Source organism: Rutidosis leptorrhynchoides, chromosome 7 (genome assembly GCF_046630445.1).
Source record: "Rutidosis leptorrhynchoides isolate AG116_Rl617_1_P2 chromosome 7, CSIRO_AGI_Rlap_v1, whole genome shotgun sequence".
NCBI classification, from domain to species: domain Eukaryota; kingdom Viridiplantae; phylum Streptophyta; class Magnoliopsida; order Asterales; family Asteraceae; genus Rutidosis; species Rutidosis leptorrhynchoides.
The window spans coordinates 38,588,283-38,608,585 of NC_092339.1; the positions used below are offsets into that span (position 1 = coordinate 38,588,283).

Consider the following 20,303-nt stretch of genomic DNA (forward strand, 5'->3'; position numbering starts at 1 on the left):
GTAGATGACATGAGAAGTACTTCAGGATACACATTCACACTTGGATCTGGTGTCTTCTCATGGGCATCAAAGAAACAAGAAACGGTGGCACAATCATCAGCAGAAGCCGAGTACGTCGCAGCCGCAAACTCAGCTAATCAAGCTATATGGCTAAGAAGAATACTAGAAGATATGGCCGAGAAACAAGACGAAGCTACAAAGATATATTGCGACAACAAGTCTGCAATCGCGATGGCAAAGAATCCAGTGTTCCATGGTAGAACAAAATACATTGAAATCAAATATCACTTTTTGCGAGAAGTCTCCGCCAAGAAAGATATTGAATTAAAATACTGCAAGACCGAAGAGCAGATTGCAGACATATTCACCAAAGCACTACCAAGACCAAAGTTCGAGTTCTTACGCAACATGCTCGGAGTAACATCGAAATACATTAAGGAGGAGTGTTAAACATTAATGTATTTCTAGAATAATCTAGAATTAGTTAGGGTTAGATATTTAAGTAATAGATATTTTTAACAAAAAAATCTAGATATTTCTAATAAAAATATCTAGATATTATTAACCTAGATATTATTAACAAAAAAATCTAGTTATTTCTAACAAAATATCTAGATATTTATCCTACATTTGAGCCTATAAATAGGCTAACATGTAATGCATATGAAGTAACAAAAAAAACATAAACACATTTGAGTAATAAAAATCAAGTTTCTAAAAACTCTTCTTCATCAATTCTACTTTCTAAAACACCCCCATACAAACATTAAAACATTCAAACTAAAACTAATCAACACTTCTAATTAATCAAAACACTACAACTAATTCTAACACTCGGGTTTCTTTTGAGAAGGAAAAGCAAGAGTAGCATCTAGTTGCTTGAATTCACCAATTATCTTGCTGAAATTTGGTTGATTGATCATGTTCCAGAAGTAGGTCTCAACATGTGGATACTCAGACGTGAAACTCTTGGGCATCAACAACTGAAAACCCAACTGCAAGTTGCACGTGGTGATGATATCAGCCAATGTCACTGAATCGCCAACTAGGAAATTAGTATGTGATTCAAGATATGTGTTCAGGACACAAAGACCTCTCTTCACCTCAGCAATAAGAAACTTCTCGACCTTCAAATCACACACAGGTTTATAACTAGTTGGAGCTGACCGATTTCATTAAATAATAAATATAAATCATTATTATTAAAATGTAAATAGCTTAAAAAATCGAGTATAAAAGTAGAATTAGTTTAAAAGACTAATTATTATTATTATTATAAAAGTAGAGCTTGTTTGAAGCCTTTTCAATGTTATAGTCTTATATATTACTCCGTATAATTAGTGTGTAATACTTCGAATTATTCTACACTAGTCATTTCAAACCACCAAACCCACATAGTTTTCATACAATGTTTATATGTAGAAGGTTGTTGATTAGCCCATTTCTAATCATGGTCGTGACGCCAGAGGCAAATTGTGCACATTTTAGTGAAAAAATGAATTTTTAACTGACTCTATTTGACTTTCATTAATCTAAAAGGTCAAATTTTTGGGTCAAATATTTGTAACGTGATTTGGTAAAATCTGAATAGAAATTTGTTGGTAAAAATTAAATTAAATAAATAAGTACAAAATATCTTGAATTATGATTGGAGGAGACAAATTTCACGCTCAAAATCTATTTCGTCAATCTGCCGACTAACGCCCATTTCTTTCAAAATTTAACGTCGGGTTAACCGGCATCAGATTCCGTCACTCAAATCCAGCTCAACTGACGGAGCCATCTAACGCTATGTTAGAATCGGTCTTAAATACATTTAACAAAAGAATAAAAGAAGGCATATTAAAAGCAAAAATAAAAAGTCAACAGACTAAGTGACTAACATATTTGTTGTAGGGACAATCTCCAACTCTTAGTAAGATCAGACGCCTCAAATTTGCATCAATCGAATATGAAGAAAAGTCAATCCACTGCTCAATCTGGCCCTGTAGGTTTTAAAGAGAAAACAAAAACGTCATATGTAATACATGAGATATATATAGAGAAAGAGGAAAAAACTTGCATATTCTATAGGTGAAGACCCAAAGAGAGAGCTTCTACGAGCAACTGCATCAACCAAAACGACATAGTAAGCACCACAATCAAAAATAAAAAAGATAGAACCTAATTTGTTACTCACCATAACGAGCAATTGCATTACTCTCAAATAGAGGTCCATCTGGCGTCTCGAGGACAGGAAACTACATCAACGATGTGAATAGTTAATTTTTTCAAAACTACGTGATAAACTGAAGGAAGGTTGACCTACCAACATTTGATAGAGGTAAACATTGTGTATAATGTTTTGTGAATTTTTTTTTGTATTGAGGCTTGTGGGTTGCCTTTCTAATTAAAAAAAAAAAAAAAAAACACACACACACACACGATAAAGTTGTTGAATTTATCGAAGACCACAATAATGCTACGAAAAAGCATACTTGTCCAAGGGGGTTCATATTGAGAAACTCAGGAGATTTGTTTGACACGCCTATCTTAAAATTATCACAAATTTTGACTTCAACACCAACATATTCTGCAACAATTAGTGTTTTATACACATTCCTGTTTCGCCTTTCAGCATGCATAATCTGCAAACATGTGATGACACAGATAAAATAAAAAACAAACCTAGAAAACAAATACATGAAACAAATATGCATTCACTACAAGAAATACCATAATTCAGGTCGAAATTTTTTAACCTTCCCAGAAGACATGTTGTCTAGGATAACCTTTCGAGACTCCATGTCGTCCCAGATAAGTCGTACGGAATTAATGGTTCGTTGCAGAAAGTTTTTACGGACGAAAAAGGACGTGGCCCCACTTTGACTTTCCTTTTAGTATAGAGGACGATCTTTCGGGGCGGCATATCATTTTTTGGACGACCTTTATTATGTATTTTAATTTAATGTTATTATTATCTTAAATATACGTTTTTACAATTACATTAATTATGCATATATAAACTCAAACTATACAAGATCAAGATTAAAAAAGCAAATAAAAAAAACTAACCAAAGGGCCATTGGCCTAGCAGTATCGAGGTGACCCCTTCAACCTATAGGTTGGGGGTTCGAGTCCCGTGGTGGACATGTATATATTCGTGTTTAAATTCGTGTATGGGTGTGTGTTTGCCTTTACAAAAATAAAAAAAAAACTAACCAGTGCCATTGCTAAGAAAAAGATAATCGCCTTTTAATACTGGTCCCAATCTGAATTAACATATTAAAAAAAAAAAAAAAAAAAAAAAACTGTTAAAGTCAACGTCCATAGATGAAAATCATTTATATTTATATACTGTTAGTGTGCGTGACATCTCAATCGAACAAATTAGGTATACGAGATACCCGAGTTGTATCTTAGAAACCTATCATCAATTCAAAAACATCTAAAAAGTGCAGAATGATGATAAGATTCAACTAGACATGATAATAACCAATAGTTCCTTTTACATGCAAGCAAAAATCACATAAAATAAATTGAATTATAAAAGAAACCTAAATCAAAATCAATTCAAAAAACAATAAAAGTGATCTTGGATCGTGATCATGCATATTTTTACCATAGGGCTAATATGCTTGTTCAATACGTAAGGGGAGGGGGGGGTTTAAGGATCTTAGAACAAGGCTCTCCGGTCCGGCTACCGTGAATAACCCTGGCCGATATGATGATATCGGCGGGGTGGCCAAGTGATTAAGTCCACCTCCGATAGCGGTCGTTGATCAGAAGGCCCCCAAATAAGGTTGTAGGTGCTAGTTTAATAAAGAACTAACCTGTTAACCTTGAGAAGACGAGAGATGATGCTAATAACGTAAAGCGTGTAGTAAACGATGATTACGTAATGTGATCGTGTGTCGAATGATAATTAGGGTTTGTGTATATATAGGCAAACCCTAATTCTAGAATCATCTACGATAGTCATAATCCTTTCCATAACAAACTCCCCCGAATCACGGAGACAATTATGGAAAAGATACCGACTTGATGACCAAGTAACCGCTGCACCGGGAACAAAGGCATCCGATACATCCCCGCATGCCGCATACCGCATACAAAATACACGCATACGCATGCTAACGAGCGCCCGCATACGTATAGAATGCGCATGCGGGTTGCGGTATCATTATGTCCCCCCAGTTTGATATTATATGACGCAAGACATATGATATCAAACTATTAAGCGTGAGAAAAAACAAGAAAACGGCTAGCATTAAATTTTTCGCGAGCGCCTCGATGCCATTAAATGCCTGTCACTGTCGCAGAAGCCCATTCGGCTGACAAGACGTAAAGTGGCAATTGGCAGGCTCGTGTTAGCCACGCGCGCAACATTGGGCACATCAAACTGACACCCACGCGCGTGCTAATCTCGTCGAGCGTTGATTGCGTTACACGTGTACAACCACGATGAAACCGTTTCACCCCATAACTCCCAATCCTCACTATAAATAGACGCCATTTGTTCTCATTTCTATTTTCTGCCACTTTCTTCTCCGATACGCTGCAAAATCAAGTCCGAGCACATCCCACAAATTCCGGCCAACGAGACGTATGTAGATAGTGTAGCATCAATTATAGAGCAGAAACATATAGATTCCCTAGTTAAACAATACCCACCACTAGCACAGTATAACTCGGTGCCACCCTTATCTGATCAACGTGCTCACAAACCGCCGGAGAAGAAGGTAGCCATATATGAGCATGCGTTCAAGCATGGCAATTTTAGGGTGCCTCCTTCCGACTTCTTTTTAGGCGTTTTAGATCATCTTGGCATAGGGTTAGGGCAATTACACCCTTACGCAATAGGGAAGATTGTACTATTTGAGATGTGGTGCGTTGCACTCAACAAGGTGCCCTTAGTGAAGGTGTTCTGCCACCTATACCGCTTAGCAAATCATCACAAGTCATGGTTCACCTTCTTCGCTCGTCAGAACTTTACCAAAACCCCCAAATCGAATGCGGGTCAATGGAAAGAAACATTCTTTTTTATAGACCAAACTGTTGTTGGGCCCAATTTTTCGCAAACGCTTATCTGGTGTGAAAACGTGGCAAAGGATGTGAACAAAACCCCCGCCCTTGATGATGAGGAAACAAAACTATTAGCGAAGTGCGCTAACGCACAACTTGTGCACCGGTCCTATGGGAATGTGATGCTACGGTTAGGAAACATATCCGCGCACTGGCCATGGGAGAACATGCATTCGGCCATAATCGCACCGAATGGCAGGGGTAGGAATAGTATAAATGCATATGAATATTTAACCACTAGCGTATACATACATGTTCTAGCATTGTGCATATGTTTGCAGAGATGAAGATGAAGAAAGTGCTTACCGCAGAGGAGATTGCGGCCATCTCATTCCGCAAGCAGAATGTTAATGAGCCGCTTGAGCAGGAGAAGACTGGTGAGAATGAGGTGCAAGCACCTGCCACCTCGGGCAACAAGCGCAAGGCTGCCGAAGCCACCCAAACCAAGCAGAAGAAGAAGAAGCTAACTCCCAAACAGAGGGAGGACATGCGGAATGACAATTTTGTTCCCGTGGACCCGGCGTCTGTAGATCTACCTCCTCCTATCACTGGTAAGCATCTCCTTTATATCGTAAACATCGTACGGTTAACTTCATGTGCTAACAAGTTACTGATTTGCAGAGTACATTGAGGAGACGCACCAGACGCCGCCGCAGGCAAATCCGGACCTAAAGGCTACTGCCACGTCCAGGGACAGGGCGATACACCTTGACTCCGATTCTACACCAGTCCCACAGCCCGGTAGCTTCCGTTTAGCAAATCTGGCGCAGCTCAACCAGTCCACCCCCGAAAATGTCGCAGAGCAGTCCGCCTTTCTGCAACAAATTTTTCCTGCTGAATTCCGCGAGCAACTAGCTGCACTACCCTTCAACCAAGCACACAACGCCTTTATCCAGAACGGCCTTGTGTTCTTTGGCATGTTTGCGGATCAAGCCCGCCGCTCCACTAACCTGTACCAAGTGGCCGTGCGGAAAGAAACGGAGCTTGGATTGCTGCAGGCAGGGGTGGATCAGGTTAAAAAAGATAGGGATGCCGCGGAAGAGGCGCGCAAGGCGGTGGAGGCGACTGCGGCGGAAACAAAGACCGCGCTAATTAAGGAAAGAAAAAAGAATCGCGAGCTGGTAGGGGCGGTTGACCAGGCGAAGGGGGAGACGGAGCGCCTGCGGTTGGAACTGGAAAGGGTGCGCAGGGAGATGGACGACGCGATGACTGGCCGCGAGCTGGCGGAGGCAGACTTGTCAAAGCTTCGCACCTCCCTTCCTGTCATCGCGCAAAAGGTAATGGACTCGGGGCCCGTCACCGAAAATTTCAACGCCTACGTCGATGCAGTGAAAGAGCATGACCGCAACAAGGTCATGCTTGAGGTGATCAAAGGATGCGACCTCACGCTACCATACCCTGAAGTTGTGCTGAAAAATTTGAAAGAGGGTACAGCTGAGGCGCTCCTAGAAGCAGAGCAGGCCATCCAGTCCATCCCGATCCCCTTAATAGACGCTTTCACTGCGGATCCCAATATGTTAATTGATGGGTTCCTCAAGGAGGATTTTTAGGTTTCGCTTGTAACCGTTTGCGACGTAAGTCCTATGCTTAGGCAGGCAATTGTAAATACAATTTTTGGGCCCTAAGTCCCATGTTGGGCAGGCACTGGGCATGCACTTGAAACGATTTATTTGTAATAACTTAGTTTATATTATATATTATTGTGTTATGCATGCGCTATCTATTAATTGTTTATATATCGCGAATCAAAACAAAAGATTAACCACATGCCCATGCGCATAGCTTTTCAAAACTCATGAACATACGCAGGTACTGCGTAAAATAAACCAACATTTTAGCAATTATTCCTTGAACAGTTTAGACTCAAAAGCTACTGCGTTATTGCTTTGTCATGTGCTAGAGGTGCACTTTAGCTGTATGGTAAGCAACGCAACTAAAAACAAACCAATGCTTTTACACTTGAGTTCCTCAAGCAAACCAATGCGAGAGTAATTACGCACAAGCCAACCAATGCTTGTATTTTTAAGTCGACTTGGCAGCCGTCTAGTCTGCGTGGCGCTTGGCTAGGGGAAAGCCAATTCCCGTCGCCTGCCGTTAATATCTAGCCTTGTAACCAAACAGGCTTCTGCCGCACGGGGGCTAGAGGTCACCCCTTAAGTAGGCAGGAAACGCATACAAAAAAGAGAAATACACAACAAAAGTATGCGCGAGTAAATATTTTAATTAGCATTAATCATGATTACAACTGCGACACATCCAAACGGACGGAAAATACATAGAAAAAATAATGTGCTAAAATAAATTGGAGTGATCAGGTCCATCCAGCTACATATAACATTTCTTCAACAACGTCGCGTGCTAAGTGCGTTTCACAGGTTTTCCATTTAATGTCTCGAGATGGTATGCCCCGTTGTTGCTTGCTTTTGCTACCTTGTATGGGCCTTCCAAACGGGGGCCCAGTTTCCCAGTATCCTCCGCATGACTTGCGTCATTCTGACACCAAACTAAGTCCCCGCACTTATAAGAGCGCGAACGCACGCGCTGATTGTAGTACTTTGCAATTTTCTGCTTATTATTGGCTTCGTTCACCGCCGCAGAGAGTCTGCGTTCTTCAAGCAGATTAAGATTTTCCCGCAAAGCTTCTGAGTTATTTTGTTCGTCAAAATTCTGTATGCGGAACTTTGGCATCCCAATTTCTGCGGGTACAACAGCTTCTGATCCATAGACCAAACTGAACGGAGTCTCACCAGTGCTTGCTTTGGGTGTTGTTCTATGCGCCCACAAAACCTTTGGCAGTTTGTCCACCCAACCAATGCGGCCATGACCTAATCTAGCTTTGATTCCAGCTACTATATCCCAGTTGGTGACTTCGCACTGGCCATTCGCTTATGGATGCGCGACAGAAGTAAAAGTTTGCTTAATATTAAGCTCCGCACACCAACTACGAAAAGGATCCCCCACAAACTGCGTACCGTTATCACTAATGATTTCATTTGGTATGCCGAATCGATAGACAATGTCTTCCCATACAAAATTCCGCACCCTTTTTCCTGAAATTGTTTCCATTGGTCGTGCTTCAACCCACTTCGTGAAATAGTCAATTGCAACAATCAAAAATTTGATATTTCCTGCGTGCGCAGAGTATGTGTAAGATACTGATGTAAATAGCATATGGTATATAATAAATGATAATATTACCTCGGCCTTTTGGAAATGGTCCGACTATGTCAATTGCCCATTTGCAGAATGGCCATGGTGAGGAGACTGGTACCATTGGATGCGCAGGTGCTCTGCTGATAGGTGCATGTATTTGGCAAGATTCGCATTGCTTAACTATGCGTGCGGTATCTGCGTACATAGTGGGCCAATAATAACCTAGCCGCATGATTTTTGACACAATAGACCTGTGCCCCGAATGAAGAGCGCATGCACCTTCATGCACCTCGCGTATAACCTCCTCTGCCTCTTTCGGACCAATGCACCTTAAGTGCAGCCCTAAGTAATTTTTTCGATATAGGACGTCACCCTCACGGGCGTACAGTGGTGCCTTGGTGCGGACTTTCTTTGCATCAACGGAATCCGCAGGTGAGGTGCCGTCCCGCAGGAAAGCAATAATAGGTGTCATCCATGTTGAGCTGGATTCCTCAACAGGTGCCACTAAAGGCATCATAATAATGGACTTCGCATGCAGTTCTTCTATAAGAAATTTCTTCCCCAGATGATCAAAGGCCAAAGCAGCCAATTTGCTAAGCGCATCCGCCTTCTTATTTTGCCCCCGCATGATGTGGGAGATTTGAAAAGCCTCAAACTGGTCAGCGAGGTTATTAACAAGCGATAAATATTGCTGCATGGATATGTCATGCGCTTCAAAGTCTCCGCTGACTTGACTGCATACCAGCTTTGAATCCACATAAGCGTGCAAAATTTTAACATTTAACTTATACGTAATACGCATACCTGCTAACAAAGCCTCGTATTCTGCTTCGTTGTTCGTAACAGAAAAATTAAACCGCAGCACATATGTATGCTCTTCACCATCTGGGCCAGTTAAAATTACACCAGCGCCTGCGCTGCAGGCACCATCGGTGTATAATTCCCATAATGACAAAGGTGGCACAGGCATATCCTGATGCTCTGCCGATGCCTCAACATCCGCAGGTAACTCTGCTAGGTAACCCGCAAGTATTTGACCCTTAACCGCGCTGCGCGAAGAAAAATTTATTTCATGTTCTCCTAACTCAACTGCCCATTTAGCCATTCGGCCAGAAATCTCGGGCTTGTATAACACCTGAAAGAAAAATGATTGCGTTAGTCAATGCGGTAACCCCGGACATTGCCGCAAATTAGGCATGTACCAACCTTCTTGATCGGTTGATCAGTTAGAACCACGATTGGATGTGCTTGAAAGTACCGGCCCAAACGCCGCGCCATGTGGACTAGCGCATATACCAGCTTTTCTATTGGTGAATAGTTTATTTTGCTTGATGTCAGCGTCTTGCTTACAAAGTAGACCGGCATTTGCGTCTGAGAAAACCTCAGCGTTATATTTCTGCGAAATAAATAATGCATGTAAATAAAAGTGGATTACCTTTCCGCGATCTGCGATAAGAACCGAGCTGATAGCCTCTTTCGATGCCGCAAGGTACAGCGTAAGCGTTTCTCCTGATATTGGCGTGGTGAGTGTTGGTAATTCAGCGAGCACCTTCTTCATCTCCTGAAAGGATGATTCTGCTTCCTGAGTCCATACAAAGTCCTTTGTCTTCAAGCAATTCTTCAAAGTATTGAAGAATGGCAACTGTCGTTCTGCAGCTTTTGATAAAAACCGCGTGATTGCCGCAAGTTTCCCGGTTAGACTCTGCACATCTTTCTTTGTCGTTGGAGATGGTAAACTATCAATGGCCTCAATCTTTTTGGTATTCGCCTTGATTCCTCGCGCCGTTACTACATGACCTAGAAACTTGCCCTCCTCTTCCCCAAAACTGCATTTGAGCGGGTTAAGCTTCATGTTAATCCTGCATAGAGATGCGAACGTTTCTAGGATGTCCGCGAGCATTTCTTCTTCGGTGTTACTTTTAATTACCAAGTCGTCGACGTATGCTTCAAGATTTCTACCAATTTGGTGCTTGAAGGCTGCGTCAATTACGCGCTGATAAGTTGCGCCTGCGTTCTTTAATCCGAAAGGCATCTTCGTATAACAATAAATACCTTGCGGCGTATGAAAATCAGTTTTATCCTCATCTTCCGCAGCCATTAAAATTTGGTGATAACCCTTGTATGCATCTAGAAAACACTTGTACCAGAAACCTGACAATGATTCCACCTTCCAGTCTATCTCCGGGATGTGATGACCCGGGAATTTCCGACTAAATTTAAACTTAATCTTTATATGATTTCGATACGATAAGCAAAGTCCGTTATTGAGTCTAAAAAATCTTTGAACTGTTTTCATGGATTTAACTGACCTTTGACAATTCCCGACGATTCACGAACAACAAATTGTAAATAGATAACATATAAATATGAAAGTTGAAATATAAATAAATTGTTACATTATTATTGTTATAAATATCATTTGTATTATTATAATTAGTATTAATATGATTAGTAGTAAAGTTATAATTTTAACTATTATGAATAAAATTAGTATTATTAGTAAATATTAATAATATCAATATCATTAAGAACTATTATTATTATTATAAATTATTATTATCATTATGGTTATAGTTATTAGAAAATAATACAATGTATTATTATCATTAATAATATTATTATTATTTTTATAATTAATATTATCTTTATTGTTTATGATTATTATTATTAATATAATTATTATTATTATTAGTATTAGTATTATTATTATTACAACATTTATAAATTATTATTATTAATTTTAATAAATTGAAAGGCTAAATAAATTGTATGAATCTGTTAGCCATCTAAATCATGTTTTATTTTTTTATTTTTTTTATTTCTTTCTATGGTCTGTAATCTAATGAATCAGAATCCGCTTTCCATCACTTTCATAATTTGTTTTCTGTCTGTTAATTATTCTTACAACTACTTCACTTTACTTTTGCTTTTACTTTCTATCACACGGAGCTATCTAATCTATCCCCTATCTCTCTAAACTATATTGATACATGCACACTAAGTAATTTACAATTTTCTTCATTTTTCTTCAATCATTGAACAACCCATCATAACCAAACATCGAATCATCTTGATCACTAGTTTGCTGCTGTCATTCGAAGAACAACCATCTGTCCATCTCTACTGCTGATGTCGATTACCAATACCACTATACTTCCACCATGGCACACCATCAATTGCCACCTCATAACACCGTACGTAAACGATCACCACCCTCATCATTTATGGAAACCCATTTGAACTGGACGAGCACCCTTTATTGTTTTTCTTTTTCACATATTTGTCCTACTTTCAAAACCCACTCAAACAAAAACTATTTAATGTCGCTGCAACGTTTTTGCTTTTCTTCCGTTTCCCTGTACGAAACCAACACACAAACACCGTGCTTCTTGTTGCTTCTTTATTACTGTTACTACTACCTATTGTTTCAAGCTCAAAACAAAACCAAAACAACTTTGCTGTAATTCCTGTTTTTGTTGCAACCATAAATGTCCCCATATTTTTTCCCTCTCTCTGCTATCTCTCATCCATTCTTGTTCGAAACCCATAACTATCTACCTTTGATCACCCTTATTAAACCGCTGTTATATTCTTTTTTAGCGAAGTACATTATGATGAAATTTATCGAAGGAAGACTAGATGATAAGGATATATATAACGCTAACTACTGGCATGTGTAAAGATAGTTGATGACTACGGTGCAATGATATTGATATTTAACCTACCGTTATCTCTTGTATCTAACAACATATTGTTTACTTTATTCAAAGTGGGATCGTGACTAAGCAAAACAGAAAAGCTGGATTCAATTCGTGAGGTTCCATTGCACCCTAAAACTTTTTCATTTTTTTTTCTTTGTTTATTTAGCCGCCCCACCATCAATTATGTGATTCACCACGTTATTGTTGAGTGTTTTTCTGTTTTGTAAAGTATTCAACATGGAGGGTTATGATGATATGTGGGGACCTTAACTCATTAATAATAAATCAGTTTAGGGTTAAAGGCGATAAAATAAATGAGGGGTCGATGATGGATAAAACAATACCGTAAGTTAATGATAATGATCGATAGTGACGATGATGATAATATATGAGGTTAGTGATGGCGATATAAGATGATGATGAACCTGATGGTGACGATGTATGTATGTATGATGATAATTATTGATAAAAATTAGGATAATTGTTGATAATATAGATGATGACGAGTGAGATGATGCCTCTGTTATGAATTCGATATGATGGAGATTAGTATCGAATAGGTTTTCTTTTTTTTCTTCTTTCAGTATATCTGCAAACCCCACAAAAAGATAGAGCTTTCCAGCTGTTTTACATTATACCTATGATTAACCTAAATAGACTTGTTAATTTAGGACTTGGACCAGTTAAAACTAAATATCATCTTGGGCTCATTAAATGTTGGGCCGTGAAGTGGTTGTAATGTTAGGCCATTGTAATTATTTGTTGGGCTGTGTTTGTTTTGTTGGGCTGAATCGAAACCAGTTGGGTTAAGTATATTTGGAAAACAATCTAAATCAGAAAAATAGAGTTGGATGAGTGGTAAGGAGTGTTATAGGATGAGCAAAAGGTTGCGGGTTCGAGTCCGGGCAAGGGCGTTATTTTCTTAAAAGACCTATTCTTTGAGGTAGCCCTCTTTTATTTTTAGTATTATTATTATTATTATTATTATTGTTATCATCATTAGAAAAATTATTATTATAACTATTATTATTATTAACATTAAATATATAAATATTACATACAACAAAATTATTTTTGATATAATACCAATTATATATATATATATATATATATATATATATATATATATATATATATATATATATATATATATATATATATATATATATATATAACTATATGTACGAATATTGTTTATTTTACAAAATAACTATATAAAGTATGTATATTCATATAACTACAACACATAATATAATATATAAATATTATAAGATTAATAAAAGAAATTATTTGATTACAATTATATGTATTAATATATATACTTGATATAGGTTCGTGAATCCGAGGTCAACCCTGCTTTGTTCAAAGTCGTCATATGTATTTTTACTACAAAATACAGTACTGTGAGTTTCATTTACCTTTTTACCCTTTATATTTTTGGGCTGAGAATACATGCGCAATTTTTATAAATGTTTTACGAAATAGACACAAGTAATCGAAACTACATTATATGGTTGAATGATCGAAACTGAATATGCCCCTTTTTAGTCTGGTAATCTAAGAATTAGGGAACAGACACCCTAATTGACGCGAACTCTAAAGATAGATCTATCGGGCCCAACAAGCCCCATCCAAAGTACCGGATGCTTTAGTACTTCGAAATATATATCATGTCCGAAGGAGGATCCCGGAATGATGGGGATATTCTTATATGCATATTGTGAATGTCGGTTACCAGGTGTTCAATCCATATGAATGATATTTTTGTCTCTATGCATGGGACGTATGTTTATGAGAAATAGAAATATGAAATCTTGTGGTCTATTAAAATTATGAAATGATTATTTATATTAAACTAATGAAATCACCAACCTTTTGGTTGACACTTTAAAGCATGTTTATTCTCAGGTATGAAAGAAGTCTTCCGTTATGCAATTGCTCATTTTAAAGATATTACTTGGAGTCATTCATGACATATTTCAAAAGACGTTGCATTCGTGTCGTTGAGTTCATCAAGATTATTATTAAGTCAATTATAGTTGATATATTATAAAATGGCATGCACGCCGTCAACTTTCGATGTAATGAAAGATTGTCTTTTCAAAAACGAATGCAATGTTTGTAAAATGTATCATATAGAGGTCAAGTACCTCGCGATGTAATCAACTGTTGTGAATCGTTTATAATCGATATGGACTTCGTCCGGATGGATTAGGACGGGTCTTGACAGTTGGTATCAGAGCAGAGGTCTTAGCGAACCAGGTCTGCATTAGTGTGTCTAACTGATAAGTCGTTAGGAGGCATTAGTGAGTCTGGACTTCGACCGTGTCTGCATGTCAAAAGTTTTGTTTATCATTTCTAGTCGGAAATCATCTGCTTATCATCCTTGGGAAATTACCTGCTTATCATTCTTAGTCTAGACACATCTTACTGCAATGATTGCATGGATAATGTATAGACAAAAATCCATATCTTAGCGTATCTGTCACTGTAGACTTTATCTGACATGTTTCCTTAATTTTCTCCGTAATTCACGGGATCTTTGGATGTATGTATAGATATTCTATATATAATTAAGAATATCATTCGATATTCGAAAATCATTTCATATCAAAACCCTTTAACTGATCGTGAGAGATGGATCCTACACCTAGCTTGAATTCCATTAGTTCCAGAAGTAATTTCGAGATGTATATTGAAGCAGACTGCGAAGTCAATGAACAAGAAGTGCCTCAACCATTTAGTTATTTTTCTTTCTGGAAGAGATGGGGGTGGGTCCGAGACTTACTCACTCGATGGAGAAATGAAGACGGCGAGCCCTATCGCGAACCAAACTTACCTCTTAACATCGGAGAAAACGATGTACTCATCGGTGAACCTGTGCGCAACACTGTATTCACCCTTCTTGCTACAGCTTTCCACCTCGAAGGTCGCATTACTGCAATCTCAGAAAATATTCAACCTCTACTTCCGAATATCAATCGAAGGGGAATATTAGAAGAAGTTAGGGAACTTCGAATTGATAATCAAGATCTATCGAATCAGATGAGTGGATGGATAGAAATGATAGAGGGTAGGATAGGAAACCTGACAAGAATGGTGCGTGAATTACAAGCTATACTTACTACACCAACATCATCACCAACCTTAGCACCAACAACACTTGTAGCACCGACATCAATAGTACCACCATCAGCAGCACCAGCAGCATAACCAGTACCAACAACAACAACATCATCACACGTCTCAACCTCGCAATCTATACCTCAAGCATAATCATCGTTCTACGAATCATTCTACATAAACTATCTTCGTCCTACATGGTGATTATGTAATCTCCAATGTTTTAGATATTATGTACTCTAATTCTAGCCGTAAATCTAATGAGTTTAATATCACATTGACTCATTAAATCCATAATCACATCTGAAGAAAATATATATGTATATATGTTTTCATAAAGATTGTAATTAAAATTTTTATTGTACAAACTGTTAATGGTGAAAATATTTTAACGGGTAGGTAATACCCGAGGAATATTTAGATTTCGCATTAATAAGTTACACTGTACATTCTTCGAATCTGATTCAACAGTCATATACTATCTTACTTACATCCACCGATATACAAATCCGATCACCACAGAATAACCATATTCATCCAATTTCATGTTTGGATTTTGATTTATCAGAATCCAACAAGTGGCATAACGAAGAAAATAATTGACCCAATAAAATTTGTTAGAAACAAACAAATTAACTATGAGGAATTTTGTTAAGAATCCACGCTAACTGTTCCTAGCTAATTGCTCCTAGCTAACTGATTATATTTTATTTATCGCTATTTAATTATCGCAATTTACATTTTTCGCAATTTTATTTATCGTCATTTAATTTTCTGTTATTTACTTTACGCACTTTATTTATCGTCATTTAATTTCTGTTATTTATTTTTTACGCACTTTAAATATCGGGACACGTATACAAGGTTTTGACATATCATATCGACGCATCTATATATATTATTTGGAATCACCATAGACACTCTATATGCAGTAATGATCGAGTTCTCTATACAGGGTTGAGACTGATTCTACAATAATATATATAGTTTGAGTTGTGATCGAGTCTGAGACATGTACAGGGGTCACGATACGTATTAATTAATTCGAATATTATATATTAAATTATATATGAATTATTGGACTGTCAACTGTGGACTATCAACTTAGGACTACCAACATTGGACAATTAAAATGAATTAAAATATTGATTATAACATATGAAACAAAACAATTCTTCAAGTTTGCCACTTGATTTCATCTTAAACCTCATTTGTATCTTGACGATTACAATCTGTGTTCAAACCTTTTATGATTCGTGAAAACACCTCAATCAAGAGGATGAATCAACCGCACTTCATCTACGGGAGAAAAGGTTGATGCATATAATTATGCACCTGAAAACACTCGGAACCTGAGTAAACGCTTAAAACATATCCGTGCTATCTCTTTTGGCGTTGTTATTACCGAAATTAACTTTGCTATTCATATTCAAAGTAACGAATTTTGTCACAGCTCCAGCAAGATAACTTCGACTTTTCATTCGAAACAACCTTATTATAACCTTGGAATATATGCGTGCTCTTTTATTGTTACCGGTGAACATTTATATTCTACCATATAACCATCAGCGTTTAATCATCTAAAAACACAATTCTCCTGAAATCACCTCGGATTGATAACCGATGATTCAGATATCGTAACTTTAAATGCAGAAGAAACAGAAAAATTGTAGATGGTCTAAACAGCCAAGAGTTTGACGATAAAGAAGGGAGTGTTAGGAACGCTCGATAGAAAATTTGGTACTGAAAAACAGATTGAGCAAACCATGAAGGAGATCTAGGTCAAATACAAGGACCATACCATATATTCAAAGAACCCAGGTAATTCTGGATCCGATGAAACCTTCAACGAATATCTTGCTCCGTACTCATGTTAAAATCTTGCGGAAAATCTTTCTTCATCAACCATCGAACTTAGAAATTCCAAAATATCATCATCAATATCTTCGATATTTCTGAGGATATTTTCATAAATATTCTCGTCGGAAATTATATACCTCTTCTTGCTTCCTGTGTATCATTATATTGGAAACATTCAAAAGAAAATTTTGTACCGAAAAGCAGATTATGCGAAACTATGAAGAAAGCGGTGGAAAAATCACAAAGAATAAGTTTGACTTCAAAGAATCCCAATAATTCAATGCCTGCTGAAGTCTTTAGCGAATATCTTGCTCTTTACTCTAAACCCTTGTGGACGATATTTTTCACCATCCTTCGATATTAGAAATTCCAAGATATCATCGTATCTTTCATTATAAATATCCTCCATATTTCTGAAGATATTTTTATAACTATTCTTATCAAATATTATTAATCTCTTCGTGCTATCAGTATTACATCATATAGAAACTGTTAGTTTCTATATTCTGTAAACTTTCGAGCTTAAAATATGAATGTTATTGAAGTAATGTTGAGAACTGATGCATGAGTTAGTATAATATAATGACACTTGATCAACGTGATTATATTACAGTAAGTCATGATGAGTTTCTAATGGAACGTGATGATTCACAGATCATAACGTCATCATGTCCCATGTTATAAAACTCTTTCATTCTGCTTAACTTCTGAACATATCAAGAAAATATATTCTTGATAGTTCCATTCTCAGCGGTTCGGGTAATTTGACAAATCAAATCGTACGATTACGTTCTTTTTTGTTTAGAATATTAAATTCATTCAAAACTCCACATTTAGGAATTCTGGATCATTATTCGCTTGATTTAAAGTCGGGAAGAGAAAACAAAAGAATGAAGATCTGAAATAAATGAGAGTACAAATCACAATAAATCGGAGAGAGTATTGACTGTGGATGTCAATAATTACAGAAGGACGGAAGCAGAGACATCGAAATAGAAAGGAAGATATAAAATCCAACAACAACTCAGAAGTTACAAACTGTGGATATTAATACGAATAGTAATATAAAGGCACGGTATTATTAAGAATAGTATCAACCCAAGAGTATAGTAGAAGTAGACAGATTCCTCCGGTTATATATGAAGAAGGAGGATGATCAATATGAAAGTCAGGAATATATCCAGAATTAAAACTGGATTAAGCATATTGATTGATGATTTGGAAGAATGAATTAAAATATAGAAATTGGAAGTAATGGGAAATAATGAAATTGAAGAAGTTCATTTATAGTGAAAATACCAGACAAGAGCAATCGAGACAGGTGATCGCATTTAATTATAGAGATCTTATTTCCCATAAATCCCGAAGAACCAGATCTTATAGATTTTCAAGATTTTCTTTAAATCCCTTGAATTCCGAAATTCAACCCTGACTATGTCAAAAGTTAAGATGAATCTTTACTTTCCTATTTCACTCTTTGGTGATAGCTTTATTCGTACTTTTCGATTAACCGAATCATTTTATCCATATTACTCAATGATGATAAAACCCCATTTATCAACTCATATTCGTCATGAAAACATTTTTTATTGTTAACCATGACCACCTCACTTTGATGACCCGAGGTAGGTACTGTGATGACCCGAGAATTTCCGACTAAATTTAAACTTAATCTTTATATGATTTTGATACGATAAGCAAAGTCCGTTATTGAGTCTAAAAAATATTTGAACTGTTTTCATGGATTTAACTGACCTTTGACAATTCCCGACGATTCACGAACAACAAATTGTAAATAGATAACATATAAATATGAAAGTTGAAATATAAATAAATTGTTACATTATTATTGTTATAAATATCATTTGTATTATTATAATTAGTATTAATATGATTAGTAGTAAAGTTATAATTTTAACTATTATGAATAGAATTAGTATTATTAGTAAATATTAATAATATCAATATCATTAAGAACTATTATTATTATTATAAATTATTATTATCATTATGGTTATAGTTATTAGAAAATAATACAATGTATTATTATCATTAATAATATTATTATTATTTTTATAATTAATATTATCTTTATTGTTTATGATTATTATTATTAATATAATTATTATTATTATTATTATTAGTATTAGTATTATTATTATTACAACATTTATAAATTATTATTATTAATTTTAATAAATTGAAAGGCTAAATAAATTGTATGAATCTGTTAGCCATCTAAATCATGTTTTATTTTTTTATTTTTTTTATTTCTTTCTATGGTCTGTAATCTAATGAATCAGAATCCGCTTTCCATCACTTTCATAATTTGTTTTCTGTCTGTTAATTATTCTTACAACTACTTCACTTTACTTTTGCTTTTACTTTCTATCACACGGAGCTATCTAATCTATCCCCTATCTCTCTAAACTATATTGATACATGCACACTAAGTAATTTACAATTTTCTTCATTTTTCTTCAATCATTGAACAACCCATCATAACCAAACATCGAATCATCTTGATCACTAGTTTGCTGCTGTCATTCGAAGAACAACCATCTGTCCATCTCTACTGCTGATGTCGATTACCAATACCACTATACTTCCACCATGGCACACCATCAATTGCCACCTCATAACACCGTACGTAAACGATCACCACCCTCATCATTTATGGAAACCCATTTGAACTGGACGAGCACCCTTTATTGTTTTTCTTTTTCACATATTTGTCCTACTTTCAAAACCCACTCAAACAAAAACCATTTAATGTCGCTGCAACGTTTTTGCTTTTCTTCCGTTTCCCTGTACGAAACCAACACACAAACACCGTGCTTCTTGTTGCTTCTTTATTACTGTTACTACTACCTATTGTTTCAAGCTCAAAACAAAACCAAAACAACTTTGCTGTAATTCTTGTTTTTGCTGCAACTGATGTCGTAGCGTGAGGGTACGAAATAGTATTATTTTTAATACAAAATACTACAAAATATGACACAAGTTTTATTAATTTACGGATGGGATATACCTAAACCTTGCTACAACACTATAGGCAGTGTACCTAATCGTAGAGTAGTGTAGTTTTTAGTAAGTCCGGTTCGTTCCACAGGGAGCTGGTGAAGTTAACGCTATATTATTAAGTTTATTTGTAAAAATATATATATAAATAAGTAGTAGTATTATTATAAAATGGGGGTTTTACCGTTTAATGACCGGTTTGTCGATTTTAAACGTAAAAATAAATGACAAAAATTAAAGTGCGTAAAATAAATTGCGATAAATAAAATGACAGAAAATAAAATTGCGAGTAATAAAATGACAGTAAATAAAGATACGATGAGAAATATAATAAAAGAATTATGCTTATTTAAACTTCCGTAATCATGATGTTTGACGTGT

At 36.3% G+C, this 20,303-nt stretch overlaps 1 protein-coding gene across 1 annotated transcript; it reads right to left on the reverse strand.

Moving 5' to 3' along the window:
- Nucleotides 1-764: 764 nt before the first annotated feature.
- On the reverse strand, nt 765-3,210 carry LOC139858697 (elongation factor 1-gamma 3-like). Its single transcript, XM_071847532.1, has 6 exons — nt 3,202-3,210; nt 2,478-2,627; nt 2,180-2,240; nt 2,063-2,106; nt 1,884-1,985; nt 765-1,127 (listed from the first exon to the last, which is right to left on the reverse strand). The coding sequence occupies exons 1-6, from the start codon at nt 3,208-3,210 to the stop codon at nt 828-830; spliced, it is 666 nt and encodes a 221-aa protein (XP_071703633.1). The 3' UTR covers nt 765-827.
- Nucleotides 3,211-20,303: the final 17,093 nt, after the last annotated feature.